Raw genomic sequence first — 18376 nt, forward strand, 5'->3', positions numbered from 1 at the left:
TAGCATAAATTCAAAGCTGTACTATTATTACCGTTCTTCGAGCCTTTCCTCCTCGTACATGTAAATTCCTGTTACAATGAATAAAATTATTTTAACATTTCGATAAAAAAAAAAATTGTGATTGTTGTTGGTCATGCTCTTCAAATAGATGTGAATATGGAAATGTTCTAACTTTGACCTTTGAGCTTCCTTTTTTTTTTCTTCTCTGAAGGAACTTTGACCTTTGAGTTTAAGCGCAACTTTTCAAGTTGGTAAAGCAATATTATATAGGAAGAATATACGTTTTAGTGTTTGTAATCTCAATTGCAGTGGGCGATGATCATAAAGTGCAATTACTGGAAGAGGGTGTTAGGCAAGTCCACCTAGATTAAATCCATAAACTGACTAGTTTCAATTTTTCCTTTTTATTATATGATCTCTCCATTGGATGTCTTCTTTCAAGTTTCAACCCAACCCCACCAGACTTTTCTTTACATTGTAGAGACTGTACATGGCATCTGCAAGTCTTTTACTGTTTCTGCAGCATCTGCTTTTTTGTTCGATCAGTTTTAGTATTGTTTAAGTGACTTATGTAAACTGATAACATTTCATTACCACAATCAGTATTGAATCTCTGAGAGCTTATTAGTCTCAAGCAACAGTAAACAGAAAAACAGCTAGTAATTCTGGGGGTTCTTTGGAACTCCACCTAACTCTGTTCCAATGTTTCCACTGCCTCACCTTATTCTCATTACTTCACCAGTACTATCCGTGGGACTCCAAGGACAGTCAGTGTCTTGTACCTTAATCTGAGCTACACCACATGTAGCCTTTCAGTGTATTAGAAAACTGAATTATTGTTTCTTTAAATTCTGAAATTGTTGGCTGAGATAAAAGAAAGTTCTTGATGCTTGAACTTACTGGACTCTTTCTTGAGCTAAATGGGGATGCTTTCGGCTTTCATGTCGCTGAGTTATTTCATAATTCTCAGCCCATTGCCAATTCAAGGATCTGCAGGTAATGATTTGCTTTTAGTGAGAGTGTTTTTCTAGATCAGTTTTTTTCTGAAATTTCCCTTTTGATCCGTGTAATTCTTTTTAGCCCTTGATTTATTTCATCCTTTTGGCGATTACCAGTGCGCCAATCATGATTTTCAGGCTAAATATTATCTGTCTACAATTATGCAGAAAGACTCGTGCTTGTCAATGTTGTTTGGACTTGATATCTTTGATAAAGTTTTTCAGTCATTTCTCAGCTTAACTAGCGTACAATCTCAATTCATTAGCTGGAATGGACCAATAAAACTCTCGTATTATCTCAAGAATAACAGAGAACAGTGCTACATTCTTTGAAATATAAACTTATTGGCAATGCATTCGTTTGGCATTCTGGTGGTCCGATGGTTTATAGAGAGTTGATCTTATTAGTTACTACCATCATTGTACAAGTTAATAGTTTAGTAAAAATGCTTGATTAGAAAACTCTACCATTACACTGTCGTTCTAGAAGTAGGCATAACAGCTCCATCAGCTGGCTTATTCTGGTCTTGTTGCACGAAAAGAGAAGGGAGGAGACTCCCGATTCATGGAGGAGGGCTTAAGTGATCCACATTTGTAAAGCTGCAGAAACCACTTGCATTCGCACTTGTGGATAGTATAATATAGCTTGTCATATTGCTTTTGCTAATGTAATGTTTCAGCACCACTTCCCCAGCCAACATTAACTTTTCCAACCATTGGCCAAAAGAGGCATGGAGGTCTTTCTGCAGCTCCTCAATCTAAAGCCTTCAGCTATCCAGCACATGTTTATTACCCTCCAAGAACTGGTACTTGCTTAAATTCATTTTCAATGCTAACTCGAGAACTAGGAAAACCAATTTGTCATGACATCTGCAATACTTTAATTTTTCATTTGCAGTGCTCAATCAACACAAACACTTCAATGCAACTTCACACAGACACCATTTTAAGAAACCAACGAATGGTTCTGTTTCTTCACCGACAGCCTCATTTCATAGAAACCACTGGAACAGAAACAGGTTCAGCAAATTTCCTCGTGAACCATATGATCAGCTTTCTCCACTGGCATCTAGTCCGAAAGGTAGGTTAAAATGAACTTGACCTCTTCTCCTCTCTCGGTAAAGCTTGCAGCACAAGGGCCTTGCAGTCTTGCTAGGGTCAAACAAAATTTATGTTGTCTGATTTGAAAATATGCACCAAAGAACCTGTAATTATGCTAGTTTTTTTTTTTCTGTTCTGTTAGATACATGGCATGCAGTCTCCCCGTCTCAGCCTCCTCTTCCGTCAGCAGAGGGCAAGGGTGCACCAGCACTTGTGCCATCACCAGCGATACCAGCGAGTCAACTTAGAAGTATGTGAATATTGATTTTGGTCCTTACACAGTCATGTGGTTCTACATTGATGCATTATTAACAAATATTTTGCTAATTTGATCATGCATTTTCTCTACAAGTGCCAAGACCTAGACCTATAATCTCTCCCTCAAGTTCTTCAACAAGAAAGACCATAAAGGCTCCATCACCATCTCCAATTTTGACACTCCCTCCTCCACCTCCTAATCATGGTATGTATATGTCCCTCAGGTTTTTGCTAGTTCTTCTAATGGTCCTCTGAAAAACTATTCAATTTTGAAACTTTTTAGACTGTTCGTCACTGACATGCACTGAGCCATTGACGTATGCACCTGCTGGATCGCCTTGTGGCTGTGTTTGGCCTGTTGAAGTTAGCCTCCGTCTCAGTGTTACGCTATATACATTTTTCCCCTTGGTTTCTGAGCTTGCTAAGGAAATTTCTGCCGGTCTTTCTTTGGATCGAAGCCAAGTGCGGATCATGGGAGCAAATGCAGTGAACCAGCAATTAGAGAAAACGATTGTCCTCATCAATTTGGTACCTGAAGATGAGCAATTTGATGCCACTACTGCATTTTCAATCTATAGAAAGTTCTGGCAGAGAGAGATTTTTGTGCAGACTTCGCTCTTTGGCAAGTACGAGGTGTTATACGTCCACTACCCAGGTGGTTAACATTATCAGTCATTTCTGCTTATAAGTGCTGCAAAATTTACTCATATGGTGGTATTATATGATATTCTTCAAGCCATTATTGTGCTTCCTGCCTCCATTAACAACTTCAAACCCTATACTTATGAAAACAGGTGATTTCATCTCAACAATTTTGTTGCTAGAAAGAGGACTTAGAGAAGCAAGCCAATAGTTCATGAAATCTCCCCAAACCATAGTACTAGTTTTAGCAATGTTTAGAACCAATGTACTATGACCTGTAATTTCAGCAATGGAAAGGTAAAGGCTGACAATAGTGGATGTCGTGCATAAGGATCTACTAAAGAGTGTCAATTACATGCATAATTCCATTGCTAGCAACAGGATTGCTATTATACTTTTATCATGCCTAGATTGAAACTTTTTCTGTTCCATTGTTGTTCCCTTTCTTTGTCGTTGTTGTATGCCTACTATCTATTTTGCTGAAATTTCTGGGCTGTCAAGGGCAAATTACATTTTTGCGGTAAGTAATCAACCTGAAATTTTTTCTAATTTTTCTATTCTAGTTATTATTCCTTCTTATCATGCAGGTCTCACTCCATTTTTGCATTTGATCTAGGCCACTTAGATGTGTGCTTTGTGGAATCTGAGAAATCACGCTTTTGCAGGTCTACCTCCCTCTCCACCTTCATTGACCTCAGCAAGTGCTACTATCAATGACCAACCAAATCATGGGATAGATAATGATGGGATGGCAATCAAGCCTCTTGGAGTGGATGTGCCGAGGAGAAGAAAGAACAGGATTAGTAGAAATGTGGTCATTGTAATTGTTCTATCTTGTACCACAACTGTTGTTGTGTGCATGGGACTTGTGTGGCTTTTGTTGTTAAAATGTGGCTACTGCACATATGAAACTGACAAAGATCCAAATCTTCTAATAACAACTCACGTCAATCCAGCAGGTATCAACATCTTCTATTATCACCTCATTCAGCTTGCTTGTCCAGTTTATCTGGTAAAATTATAACTAGTATCTGAATTCTTCGTTTGGTACAAATGGTTGTGATGTATTGTTCTGTTCTTTTTTGTTGCTTCTACCTTAGTGTGTCCTTGTCTCATCAAATAAGTCGAATTATGTTCAGGCTTGATTTCTACTTGCATAACTTACCTGTGACTTACTCCCCGTACTCAGTCTTGGCTTGCCATGTTAAGCATACATGAAAGTTATGAAACCTTTCTGTGGGAGCTCCACATTTGCTGGCTCACCATTTCCTGTTCTAGATTTTTTCATGCATCACTCTTGAATTCCAGCAACTTGACCTCTATTAGATTCCACTGTTATCTATGGCTTTCTGTCTAGATTGTAGATTGACTAGAAGCAGAATAGGCAGTTCTCAAGTCTTGGCTTGTGTTGCATCTACATACTCTGTACAACATTTTGGCAGGTGTAGACGGGTCCTTGATGCTTGAAAGCAAGCCCACCTCAGATTCAATGTCATTCAGTTCTAGTGTCTTGCAATATACTGGAACTGCCAAGATATTCAGTATGACTGACATAGAGAGAGCCACCAAAAACTTTCACGCTTCAAGAGTAATTGGTGAAGGTGGTTTTGGAATTGTATACAGTGGCATTCTTGATGATGGAAGGAAGGTAGCAGTGAAGGTTTTAAAGAGGGATGATCGGCAAGGAAGCCGTGAGTTTTTGGCAGAAGTTGAAATGCTCAGCCGGCTGCACCATCGAAACTTGGTCAAATTGATAGGTATCTGCACGGAGGCCCATTCTCGATGCCTGGTCTATGAATTGGTCCCAAATGGAAGTGTGGAGTCGCATTTACATGGTTCGTGCCTCGTGGAGTCTTAATCAAGTCTGAGCATTCAATTCTTATTATTTTTGTTTTTGTTTTGGAAGGGAAGGATATCAGGAGGTAAAAATACGAGGTCTATTAAAGTGACTTTCATTTCGGTTCTTGATCATCGTATTCTTTCTGCTCTCAGGACTTGAAAACGAGGCAAGTCCTCTTGATTGGTGTGCTCGAATGAAGATTGCTCTTGGAGCAGCACGTGGTCTGGCCTATCTGCACGAGGACTCGAGTCCACGTGTAATACATAGAGACTTCAAATCAAGCAACATTCTCTTAGAACACGATTTTACAGCAAAAGTTTCGGACTTTGGCTTGGCTAGAACAGCATTGGATGAGAGAAGCAAACATATTTCAACTCATGTCATGGGAACTTTTGGGTATGCTTTATGTCAGACTTATTGCCTTGTACTTTTATGCTGCTTTTACTTCTCTATGGTTTGGTTTAGAAAGCGTTTTTGTAGCCATAACAACAATTCACAAGAAAATAAGCAAAATAATCAGCTTGAAGTTATGGCGTGCTTTGGCAGAGATCTGGTTCAAAATTGGCCAAGAACAGAAATTATGATACTTACACTGAAAATAGGACTTGCGGCATGTAATGTTGAACCTATTGCTTGTGCTTCGTTAAGCTTAACCTAAAGACGAACCACATGGCCTAATATTGAAACTGATACTGTTTTCGAATTCAATTTGGTCTAGCTATTTTCTCCGGTTGTAAATGATTACTTAATTCTTTTCCTCTATAATTCTTTTTATGTTTTTTTTTTCTGTAATCATGATCCATTAATGGATGAACTTCCTCTGTTGCAGTTATCTTGCTCCGGAGTATGCAATGACTGGTCATCTCCTAGTGAAGAGTGACGTCTACAGCTATGGTGTAGTGCTCCTTGAGCTCTTAACTGGGCGAAAGCCTGTCGATTTATCACAGCCCCCAGGCCAAGAGAATCTTGTTGCTTGGGCTCGTCCACTTCTCACAACCAACGAAGGTTTGGAAACAATTATAGACCCTACTCTAAAGCCAAACACTTCATATGATAGTGTTGCCAAATTTGCTGCAATTGCATCCATGTGTGTGCAACCTGAAGTATCTCATCGTCCATTTATGGGAGAAGTTGTTCAAGCATTGAAGCTTGTCTGTGATGAGTTTGATGAAACAAGAGGATTAATGTCAAGAAGTTGCAGCCAGGATGACTTTTCTATTGACATAGATAGTAAGCATAGCAGAATTTCAGGTGATATAGGCGAAGCTTCTATTGCCGAGTATGCAGTGGAAGGCGTGGACTCGACTTTTGAAGACAAGATAGCGTTGTCAACTAATCTTGTACCTGCTGGCTTTGAAAGACAAGAATCTGGATCCTTTAGGAGACAATTTAATTCTGCTCCCCTAAAAATGGTAAGAAAAAGGCGTTTCTGGGAACGCTTGAGGGGGCTGTCCAGTGGCAGCATGAGTGAGCATGGATTTTAATCAGTATTACCTATGATGAGTCAAAGGCCCCATTTAGGCAATAATTTTTTTCCAGATTCAGTTTATTGTTGCCCAAAGGTTTAAAGATGCAATCTGCAAGAAAGAGACATACAGTAAAATATGGAGCTGTAAGATCAGCCTGTTATTTAGTAATGGAAGGCTGTGCATATTGTGGCCGCCATTTGTGCAATTACCAAATAAAAATTGAAATGTAGCCGCACCATATGGCACTCAGTGGAATCTTCATCTGAAAAAATTCAGGAGCAAAAGATGCAACTTTGTCTGGTTCAATTTGTAAGTAATCTTCGGCTAAGCAGGACAAGACATCTCATAAGTTTCCCCAAAGTCATTTTGCAAAGAGATCATGCACTTGTCCTTGTAACCTTAGTTACTGTTATTGAGCAAGAAAGTGCATGGCTTTAGAGCTATTTCACAATCCTTTTTTGAGGGCATCCAAATCTCTGAAGTTTGAATAGAACTGTCATCCAAGAGTACCAAGATGTGTAATCATATCCCCTGTATATAGACCTCATTGGCTATTTGAACCTGCATAAATATTCTATTTCTGATGGACGTGATATTCTGTAACTGAGACGTCTGAACTATGCCCATTATTATCCTTTTAACTATGGTTATTGTCATCACTATTATTAGTTGTATAATATTTGCATTACCTATTACAGCAATAAAAGGCACCCAGTATGTGATAGGAAATTTGTGGCAGCCAAACGGACTCATGATCTCCTCTTATTCCAACAAGATTTCTGACTAGGAAACTACGTACTTTCAGTTTTACTTTGCGTTTCACCTATACATACATAAGCAACATTTTACTCTTTGACCTTTAGGGGAAACAAAAATTTTCACATACTAAATGGTTTTCTGCTTTTTCCCCTGAGCACAAGAAGGAACATTCACAAGTCGAATTCTCAAAACCATGAAGCTTTTAACGTGAAATACTTTATATTGTACGCTGCCAACAAGCAAGAAATGAAACAACAGTCGGCAACAAGCTTAAGTAACCAACTGAAGGTTGACGGACAGGATGACACAAACTTCTTCTGAATACATACAATGGATTGAACTGAATGGAAGCAATCATTGCCGTTCTATCTATATAACACCAACCAGCAAATACAAGTCACAAAAATTACGTTGTGGACAAACAATGTTCATTGATATCTTCAATGGATTACAGTGCAGAAGTCTAAATGCCTGCCGCTCTTCCTAATCTTTTTCTTAATATCTTCACTCCCATGTATCTGCACGAAACAAAAAATGAAATCCTTGTTGTAAGTGCTTCCAGTAGCTCTTTAAAACGTCATATTCACACAAAAAGATAGATACAGTTATGATGCGATGTGTATTTTGCCCGTAGAAAAATCACAGAGTATACTCGCATATCTATATATTTTGATTACCTTCCCATCATCATCACTGTGGCTTGAGGATTAGTGCCTGGAGAATCTCTGAATATTGAACCATCCACGACACGGAGCCTTTGGACACCGAGGACCTTATAATCAGGACCTACCACCTTGCCGACGTGACATCCACCATGGTAGTGCCAAATTGTGACTACAGTGTCTTTACAGAACTGCTTCAAGAACTTGGTGTCATTTGTTTGCTTTGGTATGAGGTTAACATTGGCCTGCACGCTCATATTGAGCAGCTTCTCAATCGTTTCTTTCTTGCACTGTGAGATATTGGTGAAACGGTTTGAGTTTACAATCTTCTCCATAATGCGTATACCATTGACACATTTCTGTAAATCACGAGGATGGCTGAAGTAGTTGAAGGTGATGGAGGGGTTGTCGTCAACATTGGTGTTGATCAGGCTAATTTTGCCTGTTGACAAAGGCCTGGCAATCTTTTCTAAAATGAAACCTCCCTTGAAGACTTCATGTGGAAGGTCTCTTTTTCTTTTTCTGTATGCTTGAATTGCCTCTTGTGTTCTTAGTTTTGGTGGAATTGTAGAAAGCTGCCCAAGCTGAGTAATGACAATATCAGAGCACATTAACTTCAATATGAAAGGGAAATAACAGGCCTCTGGCCCAGTGGTCCAGTGGCAGCATCACAATAACCATCCATTATGTATCAAGAGAAACCAATACCAAATGGAAATTGATTTTACTACTCACCTCAGCTGAAAGCATTCCATGATGGCACTGAATGCTGTCCGTGGACTGTCCAAATCCACTGCTGGCTTCAATGTACACTCCCATCTTGGTAATTCCAACAGTCTGTATAAGCGACTGTTGAACAGGGCCATTGGTGGGAATGAATATTGTGTTGAGGGGGTTATCAGCCATCCCTTTCCCTACAAATGGATTGTTAAGCACCGTGGGTATGTTAAATTTCTTAAGGTCTGCTTTTGGTCCGATCCCACTAAGAAGCAGGAGTTGAGGGCTCCCAATCGCTCCACTGGACAATATAATTTCACTCCTCGTATCCCTTGATAGGAATGCTCGATGTTGGATACCCTTTTCATCTTTGAAGATGACTCCGGTGGCCCTGGGCCTTTTCCCTGTACCAAACATACTTAATCATGATTTTTTACAACAAGGCCACTATAACTAGCTAGTGGTGACAATTGCACATCTTCAGATTATCGGTAAGCGGTGATCTTTTGGTAATTACATACCCCTTGTGTCAAAGACAATTTTCTGAACAGTTGCATGTATCAATACACTGAGCTTTTCAGGGTTGGAAGAGGCAAGTAGCTCGGCAGCTGTGTGACGGCGGCCGAATCTGTCGAAGATGGTACCACCAACCTTGGTTCCATATAAATGATCATAGGTGAAGCCATTAAATGGGGATATACCAACTTCTAGGAGACTGTCCCTTAATGCCTGCTGCCAAGGTGCAAGGTCTGGCTTGTGAACAACTTGTTTTTCAACCCAGGGGTAGGACTCATTCACCAGTTTTTCATCCCAACCTACTTCCCTGATGTAACTGCAAATTTGAAGAGTTTTTTTTTTAATTTTAACATGTTCACGAGTCACCTCCATCAAATATACGTGGAAGTAACACTCAGCAAAGGATTCTTTCAGCGCACCAAGGATTCCTTGATGAAAATCACAAGTCGTCTATGAGGGTTCTTACTGATTACTCACTAATTCAATGGACGTATGCTCTAATAGTAACTTTTTCAATTCGTGTGTCAATTTGCTATGCTAACAAACTGATGCATTTATATGCAGTTAAACGACGTGAGAATGGTTAGAAATGCAGTCTGATAGTTTTAATGCGGTCACCTACTGGAAAGGGAGGTGCAGTGTGGGGCTGAGAGCGAAAGGACTCGTGCTAATATTAGCAATAGTAATAGGTTGGAGATCCATGCACAGGGACGGACAACTATAGTACCAGTATCTAATTAGTAACGATTATAACGTTGTCTGGGGTGGTAGTTGGGACTGGGGGACCTCTTTTGCTATGGGAACCCATAAATGCTTCGTTGGTCTCTGAATTTATGTTGCACCTAATCACTTATGATTCTAGACAAAGAAGCAGATTAATTCAACCCAAAAAGAAAGAAAAAAAAGGGGTTTCCACAAGCGACGGGTTGGGGCATTGAACACTGGGGGATATGAGGGCCTCCCTGGCATTCAATACCAAGCACCAAATATAAATAAAGATGGCAGAAACTCATAAATGTTGTGATCAGAGGAGGATGACAATTCATGAAGTTGCTGTGTTGCCATTTAATAATTTCTTCTTGGAACAGCCTAGAGGAACGTTTCGTTGGGAATTTGGTCATTCGGATTTGGGAGCCAATTAATGCAGTGTCATGATTCGGGGAATGATATAATTTTCATTTCCACAGTCCATCCATATATGGTATATATATATATATATATATATATATATATATATATATATATGTATATAGACCAACCACACAGGCTTGTGCGATACTACTAGTGTTTTATGTTATGAATGATGGACCATAATCCTTCTTGTGTGGTGTGGGTTGCGAGTTTATGACTTCTGAATGCACGAATTTTGACAAAGACGTCCATTCGAAAAGCAAGACAGAGACTTGAGGTGCTTGCATGCATTAATGCAACACATTACACTAGATAATGAAGTTGACTTACCAGAAAACAACTAAGTTCACGTTTAGGGCAAGAAAAGGGCAACAAAATATGTATATATATTAGGGAAAACTCTGATATATCAGCTAAATTGAGTTCTAGGAATAACAATTGGCAGAACTGATGTTCAACAACTTGATTATACAGCATATTTATGATACATGCAAAATAATTTTTGAAATAATTTTGATATGCGAACAAATTCATTTTCTTATTTCATGTAAAAAATAAAAAGCACTCGGGAAATTTTTTTTTTTTTCAGGCGGTCAGTGACAGCATTTCCATCCCGGAAATAGTCCCATTGTTGCTGTTGCAGCGGGGTAGGTGGATTTGGGTGTGGAGTTAAATTCAATCTTGTGAAAAGAGTGTAAATTATGGAGGCAGCAGCCTCAACACGAGGGACATTAGGTCCTAAACTACAGCCTGGTGCCCGTACCACTCCAACGCCGACTAGTCTCTTCAACTAGTTTGGGGCAGGTAGGGTTGGCTTTAGACGCAGTTAATACTATGTACTTTTTTATAATTTGATGTCTACTAACAAAACTTTGTTATATTTCACGAAGTACAGTCAAAGTTATAGAAGTGTTTACCAACTCATAAAATACAATAAAAATATATGAGTATACATCAAATTACAAAAAGATATACATTATATTTTTTCATAATTTGATATATACTCGTATAATTATATTATATTTCATAGAATACAACAAAAGTTAGTTACAGGAGCGTACGCCAACTCATAAAAAATAATAAAATTATATGAGAGTGTACACTAAATTGTGAAAGAGCATAATAATAGCATCAATTGCACCTAAAACCAACTGCACTTGCCCAATTTCTTATTATATATCGCTTCGTACGTTACACCCATGTTTTTTAACTCGAATAGGACTAGCCGGTCCGATCAGTCGAATCAAAAACCAACTAAGTGTCCGGTCCGAATTATTATAAAAAATCGAATAGATAGAAACTCGGTCAAATCAGATAAAAAATCGAGTTTAACCAGGTTTGACTAGATTTGACCGAAAGAACCAGTTTGGTGTCAAAGTTTTTTTTTTTTTTAAAGGTCAAAGCATTTTTAATATTATGTTTTGACGATTAGGTTGTTAAAAATTATTACTATACCTCAAATATTCATACTTTATAAATGTTATCCTAAAGTTTGGTGTTATTTTTTAATCAAGTCCATAATTTTAGTTCTAAACTTGTTAATGTTCATTGAATAATATGAATTGCTACTTGATCATTCTAATTTTTTTTATATTTTTTTGTTAAATATATTTGAAACATCAAATATATATGAATATACCTTTATTAATATAAACATGCTCTTAGATATTTTACATACAATATTTTAATTTTTAAATAATTTTATTTATGATATCATCCGATTCAATTCCAACCGAATCCATTCATCCCTAACCCTGAATTCGACCGAGTCAATATCCGGTCCGAATATGAAAACATAGCGTTACACAAAAACATTGATGGTTGTGTTTGGTCAAAAATTGCACTTAGCCTGCAAACAGACTCCAACCTCAAACCTTATCAAGCTAGGCGATGCAGTAGTTTGTCTTTATCTTTTTCTATTAAATTTCATTTACTTTGTAAGCGAAAAAAAGTAGAATGGATAAATGATATTGGGACAGCACAAAATTTAACTAAATTGGTGCTGTGACACTGTTACTAGCCATCACAGTGCTTAATTACTTATAATTTATCGAGTTGCACTTTTCCATATAGGGAGAGCCATAGATACTCAATACCAACAAGTCCTCTACGTGGTGAGCCACATTAAATTTTATTTCTAAAAAACTACCCTTTAAAGTACTGCTAAGTTTTCTTCTCGTGGGAAGCGCCAAAGCATAAGCCCCGCCAACACTAAAGAACCCTAATTTAGGCTGCCGTTTAGCATTGTTTTGTTAGATAATTATGCATCCTACATTAACAATTCTACTTGTGCATTAACATTCAGTCTACTTGTTAGCAACCTTAACAACTAGCATTAGTTATTGTTGGCTTTCTTTTTTCTCTTTTCTAAATTTTTGCAGAAAAGATGAGGAAAAGAAGAGAGTTGGATCTGCATTTTGGGGCAGCAAATATGTGCAGAAAAAGGGAGTGAAAACGAGGCAGTAGTAGGGGAGTTGTACGTACCTTGAGCTGGCCCTGGTGTAGAAGCCAGCATTGATGCAAGTGCCCCCACCGAGAACTCTAGCCCTGGAATTCAATACCCCATCGGTGGAAACGAAGAATTGGGAAGCGGAGGATGATGAAGTGTCGGCTAAGGAGATGTGGAAGTTCTGCATGAAGGACACATTGACGTTCCCAAAGGGAGCTCCCCCTCTTTCCAGCAGCAGCACGCTATAATTCTGAGATAGCGTGGCAGCCAAGGGACACCCTGCCGTCCCACCTCCCACTATTATGTAGTCGTATCCTTCGCCATCCCCGCCTTCCGGCCCCGGTGTCACCGATTCTGATGAAGAAAACGAACTCGCACGTTTGATGAACGGGTATCGACTCTCCCATGTTCTCTGATCCTTCCCTGCACCAACAACAGCAACATTAACTCTGTGCCCCTAACTACGAATTAGGAGTAAACGGTTGCTACAAAATTTGAGTGCGACTGATAATACGTGGGGTGAACTACTAGCCAGCACATTAGTTATATTATATACTAATTAACAACATGACATGGAGGTGGATATGAATCATTTGATGGAATATTCTACTAAATGTTGTCAAGAATGTACACACGAACTATATGGGATAGGAAGAAAACTAATTGATGCTTCGCGAAGTGCACATGAACTTAAAGTTATCTGAACCATGTTTCTCGAGGAAAAAGGTGAAAGACAGAAAGAAAGAAAGAAAGGGAGACGAGAGAACCTTGGCACGAGGAAGTGAGAGTGTTGAGGCATAGAAGTAAAGAGAGAAGGAGCTTCAAAGCTGATGCACCAACCAGCAAAGCCATTGACAGATAAACGGACAGAGGCGCTCAGAGACCGGCAGCTCCCTCAGAACCAATAAAAACTATACTAGTCGTAAAAATTTTGAAAGAGAGAATGGAATTTCCTTTCCCTCAATTTGCACTCTCCCTCTGATGTGGCCGCTCTTGGTTGGCCTTGTTCTGCGTGTATTCCGCACCTACATAGCCCATATTTATACACGCAACCATGATTTCGTTGCTCGCACACCACAGTGTGTGACTGCGTGTAACTTTACTCCTCGTCATGCATTGCATAAATCCCGTAAACAAGGCAGAAATGATAATAATAATAACAACAACAATGCCGAATGCGATAATTAGCATTTAACAACATAGGATATGGCAAAACAATTGTTGTTGAAATAATGCTGATGCTGATCGGGCCGCTAGCTGATTCATCAAAATCAAAAAAATTTTCCCCCCTAACTTTCTTGTTTCTAGTAGTATTAAATGTCACGAAATCTCTAACTGGGAGCACACATTGAATGGGGTGAATTAAATGGGTGCAGTTGAGGCTAATGAATGCATGGCCGTTCGATTACTTTTATGATCATCATCCCGTTCAGTATCATGTACGCGGACAGCTCACAAATCACAATAGCAGCAGCACCACCTAGTTACCACCTTCCCTTACCATTACAGTTGGTTATTTAACTTTCTGAGGCTGGAGTTTATGGAGGATGGTACCGTAGTCGTCAAGGACTTTCCCACGACCATTTTTTGGGACCATGAGTTGCAATTTACTCTTCAATTACCACCGCAGAAAACAAGAAACAAGAAAAAGATAAAATGGCACCACCAATCATCCTGGAAAGTTGGAAATACTAGCTTCAGTCTCAAGTTCTTGCTGTAGTATTTGATGAACCTCATCAATTTATCCAGAAAAAGTTAAGAAACTGATGGGAAAACTGAAGAGGGGTTAACAAAAATAAATGCTTTAAGTGGTCCAATACTTGTGTATGGCCGTAAATTACAAAGGAAGAGAAACAAAAAAAAAAAAAAAAACAAACAAAAGGACTATCATCAAAATTTATTGGCGCGTGTTTTTAGGTAATTCTTTTTTTTCTCTTCTTTAAAGGGAAGTATTTAGTCAGATTGAATTTATGGATCGACTGTAGATCATTTAGTCACAACCACTCCATACTATTCATAGAGAATTTTCTTCAAGATTTAATACGATCCTGTGTGCCAGATAAATAACATGATTAATTACGTATTTCAATGTATATCACATGTAACGAGTCAACTCAAACGTATTTGTTTTGTGTGGATTACTTTTATCTTGTCACTAAGATTGGTTATAGTACGTGTGTTTCTTTTGTCTTCCCGATTTAATTTTTTTTTTTTTTAACCAATCACCTTTTTGGGAAAGTTTGGTACACAATTCTCCACATTTTAAGATACTAGAAGACTAGAAGTTCAAAGTTTGATGCAATTCAGTATAGGATGGCATGTGCCTAAAATGAAATCCAACAAGTATATGTAGGGAAAGGCATCATCATATTTTGAGAATTTGTAACTTTTCAAATTTAGAGTTCCGAACATCTAAACTTAAAGGTCTGTTTAGATCACCATTGTTTTCTAAAAAAATTTTTAAATTTTTTGTGAACAAATTTTCTATTTTTTTTTTTTACTTCATACATATCAAATAGGTGCAAATGTATTTTTTTTTTAATGTAAAACTCCAGAAAATTACGCATTTCCATCTCTACTTTCAGCCACTGTCACGACCTCTAAAAAGCTAATGCTGGATTTCTGTCCAAACCGTTGGAAGTTGGGCGTATGTGTCTGTAATCTAATATCTATTCTCATAACAGTGTTCCGTCATGTGCTTAACTAAGATATGTTCCACGCTACTTTCAGACCCCAAAAAATGGATTGGGGGCTAATTCACAAGGTACATCATGCTAAGATACTGTTTATTAGCGGATTCTTGTGTTGAAAAATGCAGAGTTTTAGCAATGCCATGTGATGCGACCTAGAACTTGCTATAATTAAAGCATGAATCATTGACCTCTACAAAAGTTCATTAAATGGCTATCTATATATATATATAGTGTTTTTGGATTACATATTATTTCCACCTTATCTACACACACTCGCATGCTTGAATCATCAACACATTTTTCAATTATCTTTTTATCTCACATACATCACATCAAAAAAGCGTTACAGTATTTCTCCGTTCCTCGCTGTGGCTTGTCTGTTGGTTGTACTGTACAATTCTTATATTTACCGGAAATTTTGCCGTACCCACGTGCCCATGTTTGAGTCTTTATAATAAGTGTCCTTGTATCCTAATTTTAGATGATTGACAAATTAGACACTTAGGTACGTACTCGAATCCGGCACCCGTACAGGAGTCCCGCCCGAGTAACATGGATGACCATGGTTTCTGATAATGAGAGCAATAGAAAAAAGATCAGTAGCAACCTCAGCTCTTATCGGATTAAGGAGACTCAGTAAAGGGGTATCATGATATTGTATTAGCTTTTCTGATTATAGAATATTAATGATGAGTAATGCATCAGATATTTTCTTCAAGAAGATTCAATTGTGTGCACAACCTAGTTGCCAGACCCTGATCATTGACCAAAAAAAGAGAAGATGAAAGAAAGGAAAAGGTAGTTAGGTTGATCAAGGTCTCTTTACTGCAATACCGACGACTGCCATGACCATAATCAATACTTTAACCTGCGATGAGAGGATGGGCGCCGAAGCCAATAATAACATGACAACCTAACGTGCGCCAACAGCTTAAACTAAAACCGTCGCCTCTTCACCTCTTGAAAACTTAACTTTCTTTTAATAGATAGAGTAAGGTTAAGTAGTGAGTTATTTTAAGCTCATCCTATCCTCCGCTTATTTCACCGAGTTTGATCATCAGTTTCTTGCGGTTTCTGAAGATTGGAGAATGACGGAACTTGTAGTAACTATTTTAAATGAGACCAATAGCATATACGTACTGACTGTAGGTTGTTTTGGAGCCTGCAGGTTTTCTCTGACATGTCCCAGGAGATCCACAAGAAATTATAAGAAACATGCATGCCCTTGCCTGAATGTGCATTCAATATATTAAGTACATCTCAAACCTGCCACATTGATTCCATTCTGGACAAAACCACACGAAACGTTGCTACTTATCTACCCGTATAATTAACGAAAACTGATTAGAATTATTCTGTAAATTCATTTAAGGTACTGATTTAACAGAAACAGTTCATTTCTTTATTGTTAGCCATACACCAGCTGGTGTGTACGTCCTTCACAGGGGCCTTCACTGTTTCGTATTAAAGCGCCTGCAATTGGATTTTTGTGTCATGCACCATCAAGGGCAATGTACAGCATGAGACAGGGAGAAAAGTAGTGGACCATATCAAATGATTAGTCAATTTTATTTCACCCCCTGCAAGGATAATGTGTTGCTTCTCCTAGTAATTTATTTATTTATTTTGACTTTGGTACGGAGAGTGATTTTGATTCTAATTATCACTACGAGTGAGGTAGGCTTCTAGCACCACACAGATCACTTACATCATTAACAATATTTCATTATGCCCTTTAATCCTCACATTGATGCACTTAGAGGGAGGAGGACCTGAAGAGGCCAAGGAAAATTCGAAGAGGATTGAATCACCATCATCCCAAATGGGTACGTGGCACCCGTTGATAACATTTTTAGAAAAATCTAGATTTTAGAACGTAGGTAAAGAGATTTTAATTCCTTTGACCTACACTCAAATAAAACTTTAAAACTCTTTTGATGGTTAACCACTCAATGAGTAGTTAGTTGGATGTTAGACAAAATACCTAACGAAGAAGAACATCTCACGTTATTATCATGGATAAAGAACTAATCCAATCTATTTCACGTAATTTCAATATTTGGGGTGTTTGATGATTGTCATCAAATGGAACAATAAAGGAATCAATGTCTAAATTTCATGTCGTGGCTATATGTAAAACAGTAGTCGGGGCAATCATATATTGAAGTGAAATCTAGTATATACGTTTACCGGGTATCTCAATGCACCTAGCTAACATTTCATGACCCTATCATCATTCAATCTAAACTAACGTCCACCACACAAATAAAGTAGACTAGTAATGTATAGTAATTCTTTTCATTTATTCTCTTCCTTTTGTCCGTTTAGGTTAGGGAAGAATGTTGATGCAATTTTTTGCTTTTTTTTTTTTTGTTTCTTTCATCATTATTTTCAAATGAAATGCGTAGAGAACCAAATCTAACCAATGTTTTGAAAATCAAACTGATTAGTCTGTTCGACCGGTTGAACCGCAAATCAGCCATATCTCCTGTCCGATTCAACTAAAAATCCAAAGAATTAATTGAACCTATCAAAATCAGGAGGTTCAATCGATTTTTATTAAGTATTTATTTTTTAAAATAAATATTTTAGTTTTATTCAAAATTTTTAATACTAAAATGAATAATAAATTATTAAATCTTTAAATCGGAATCGAATCGGTTGAACCGTGAATCGAAAAGTTTTTCGATTCACTCTCTGGTCCGAGTTTAAAAACATTGAATCTAACCATATCTAATAGGACGGACCGTAGTAAATGATGGCGGGCGCTTTGATAAGCAGTAAGAGGTGGTTGGAGTTTTATCACATTCTGAGAGTACATTCAAGATAGTCTCATCTAGTGGAAATGGAATGTCAGAAATTTTAGTCGACAAGAGGCATTTAATAAGATTTGGATCCGTTTTCATTTATTAGAAGCGGATATGATATTTTAAATTTGATTAATACTAATCCTTATTAATAAATAAAAATCCGTGTTATACATTCAAATATATACTACCAAGAAAAAATAAAATGAGAATCTATTAAAGAAGAGCCAAGTCCGCACTTAATATTACACCAAAGGAATTTCTTTTATCCCGAACGAGTAAAAGCATGATACGAGGCTTGATAAGTCCAAAAAGGATGTGTTTAGTACCTTAA

General features: G+C 37.9%; 2 protein-coding genes across 2 annotated transcripts; one reads left to right on the top strand and one right to left on the bottom strand.

The window, feature by feature from the left end:
* The first annotated feature begins 219 nt into the window (after nt 1–219).
* On the top strand, nt 220–6952 carry LOC140005080 (receptor-like serine/threonine-protein kinase ALE2). The gene is made up of 10 exons (XM_072045254.1): nt 220–996; nt 1679–1804; nt 1897–2079; nt 2242–2349; nt 2452–2562; nt 2641–3012; nt 3665–3958; nt 4442–4834; nt 4992–5235; nt 5669–6952. Exons 1-10 carry the CDS (start codon nt 921–923, stop codon nt 6321–6323), a joined length of 2562 nt encoding a protein of 853 aa, XP_071901355.1. The 5' UTR covers nt 220–920; the 3' UTR covers nt 6324–6952.
* Nucleotides 6953–7249: 297 nt separating this feature from the next.
* On the bottom strand, nt 7250–13580 carry LOC113742222 (protein HOTHEAD). The gene is made up of 6 exons (XM_027269998.2): nt 13310–13580; nt 12578–12965; nt 8968–9278; nt 8465–8850; nt 7745–8313; nt 7250–7585 (listed from the first exon to the last, which is right to left on the bottom strand). The coding sequence occupies exons 1-6, from the start codon at nt 13392–13394 to the stop codon at nt 7531–7533; spliced, it is 1794 nt and encodes a 597-aa protein (XP_027125799.2). The 5' UTR covers nt 13395–13580; the 3' UTR covers nt 7250–7530.
* Nucleotides 13581–18376: the final 4796 nt, after the last annotated feature.

This window comes from Coffea arabica, chromosome 4c (assembly GCF_036785885.1).
Source record: "Coffea arabica cultivar ET-39 chromosome 4c, Coffea Arabica ET-39 HiFi, whole genome shotgun sequence".
NCBI classification, from domain to species: domain Eukaryota; kingdom Viridiplantae; phylum Streptophyta; class Magnoliopsida; order Gentianales; family Rubiaceae; genus Coffea; species Coffea arabica.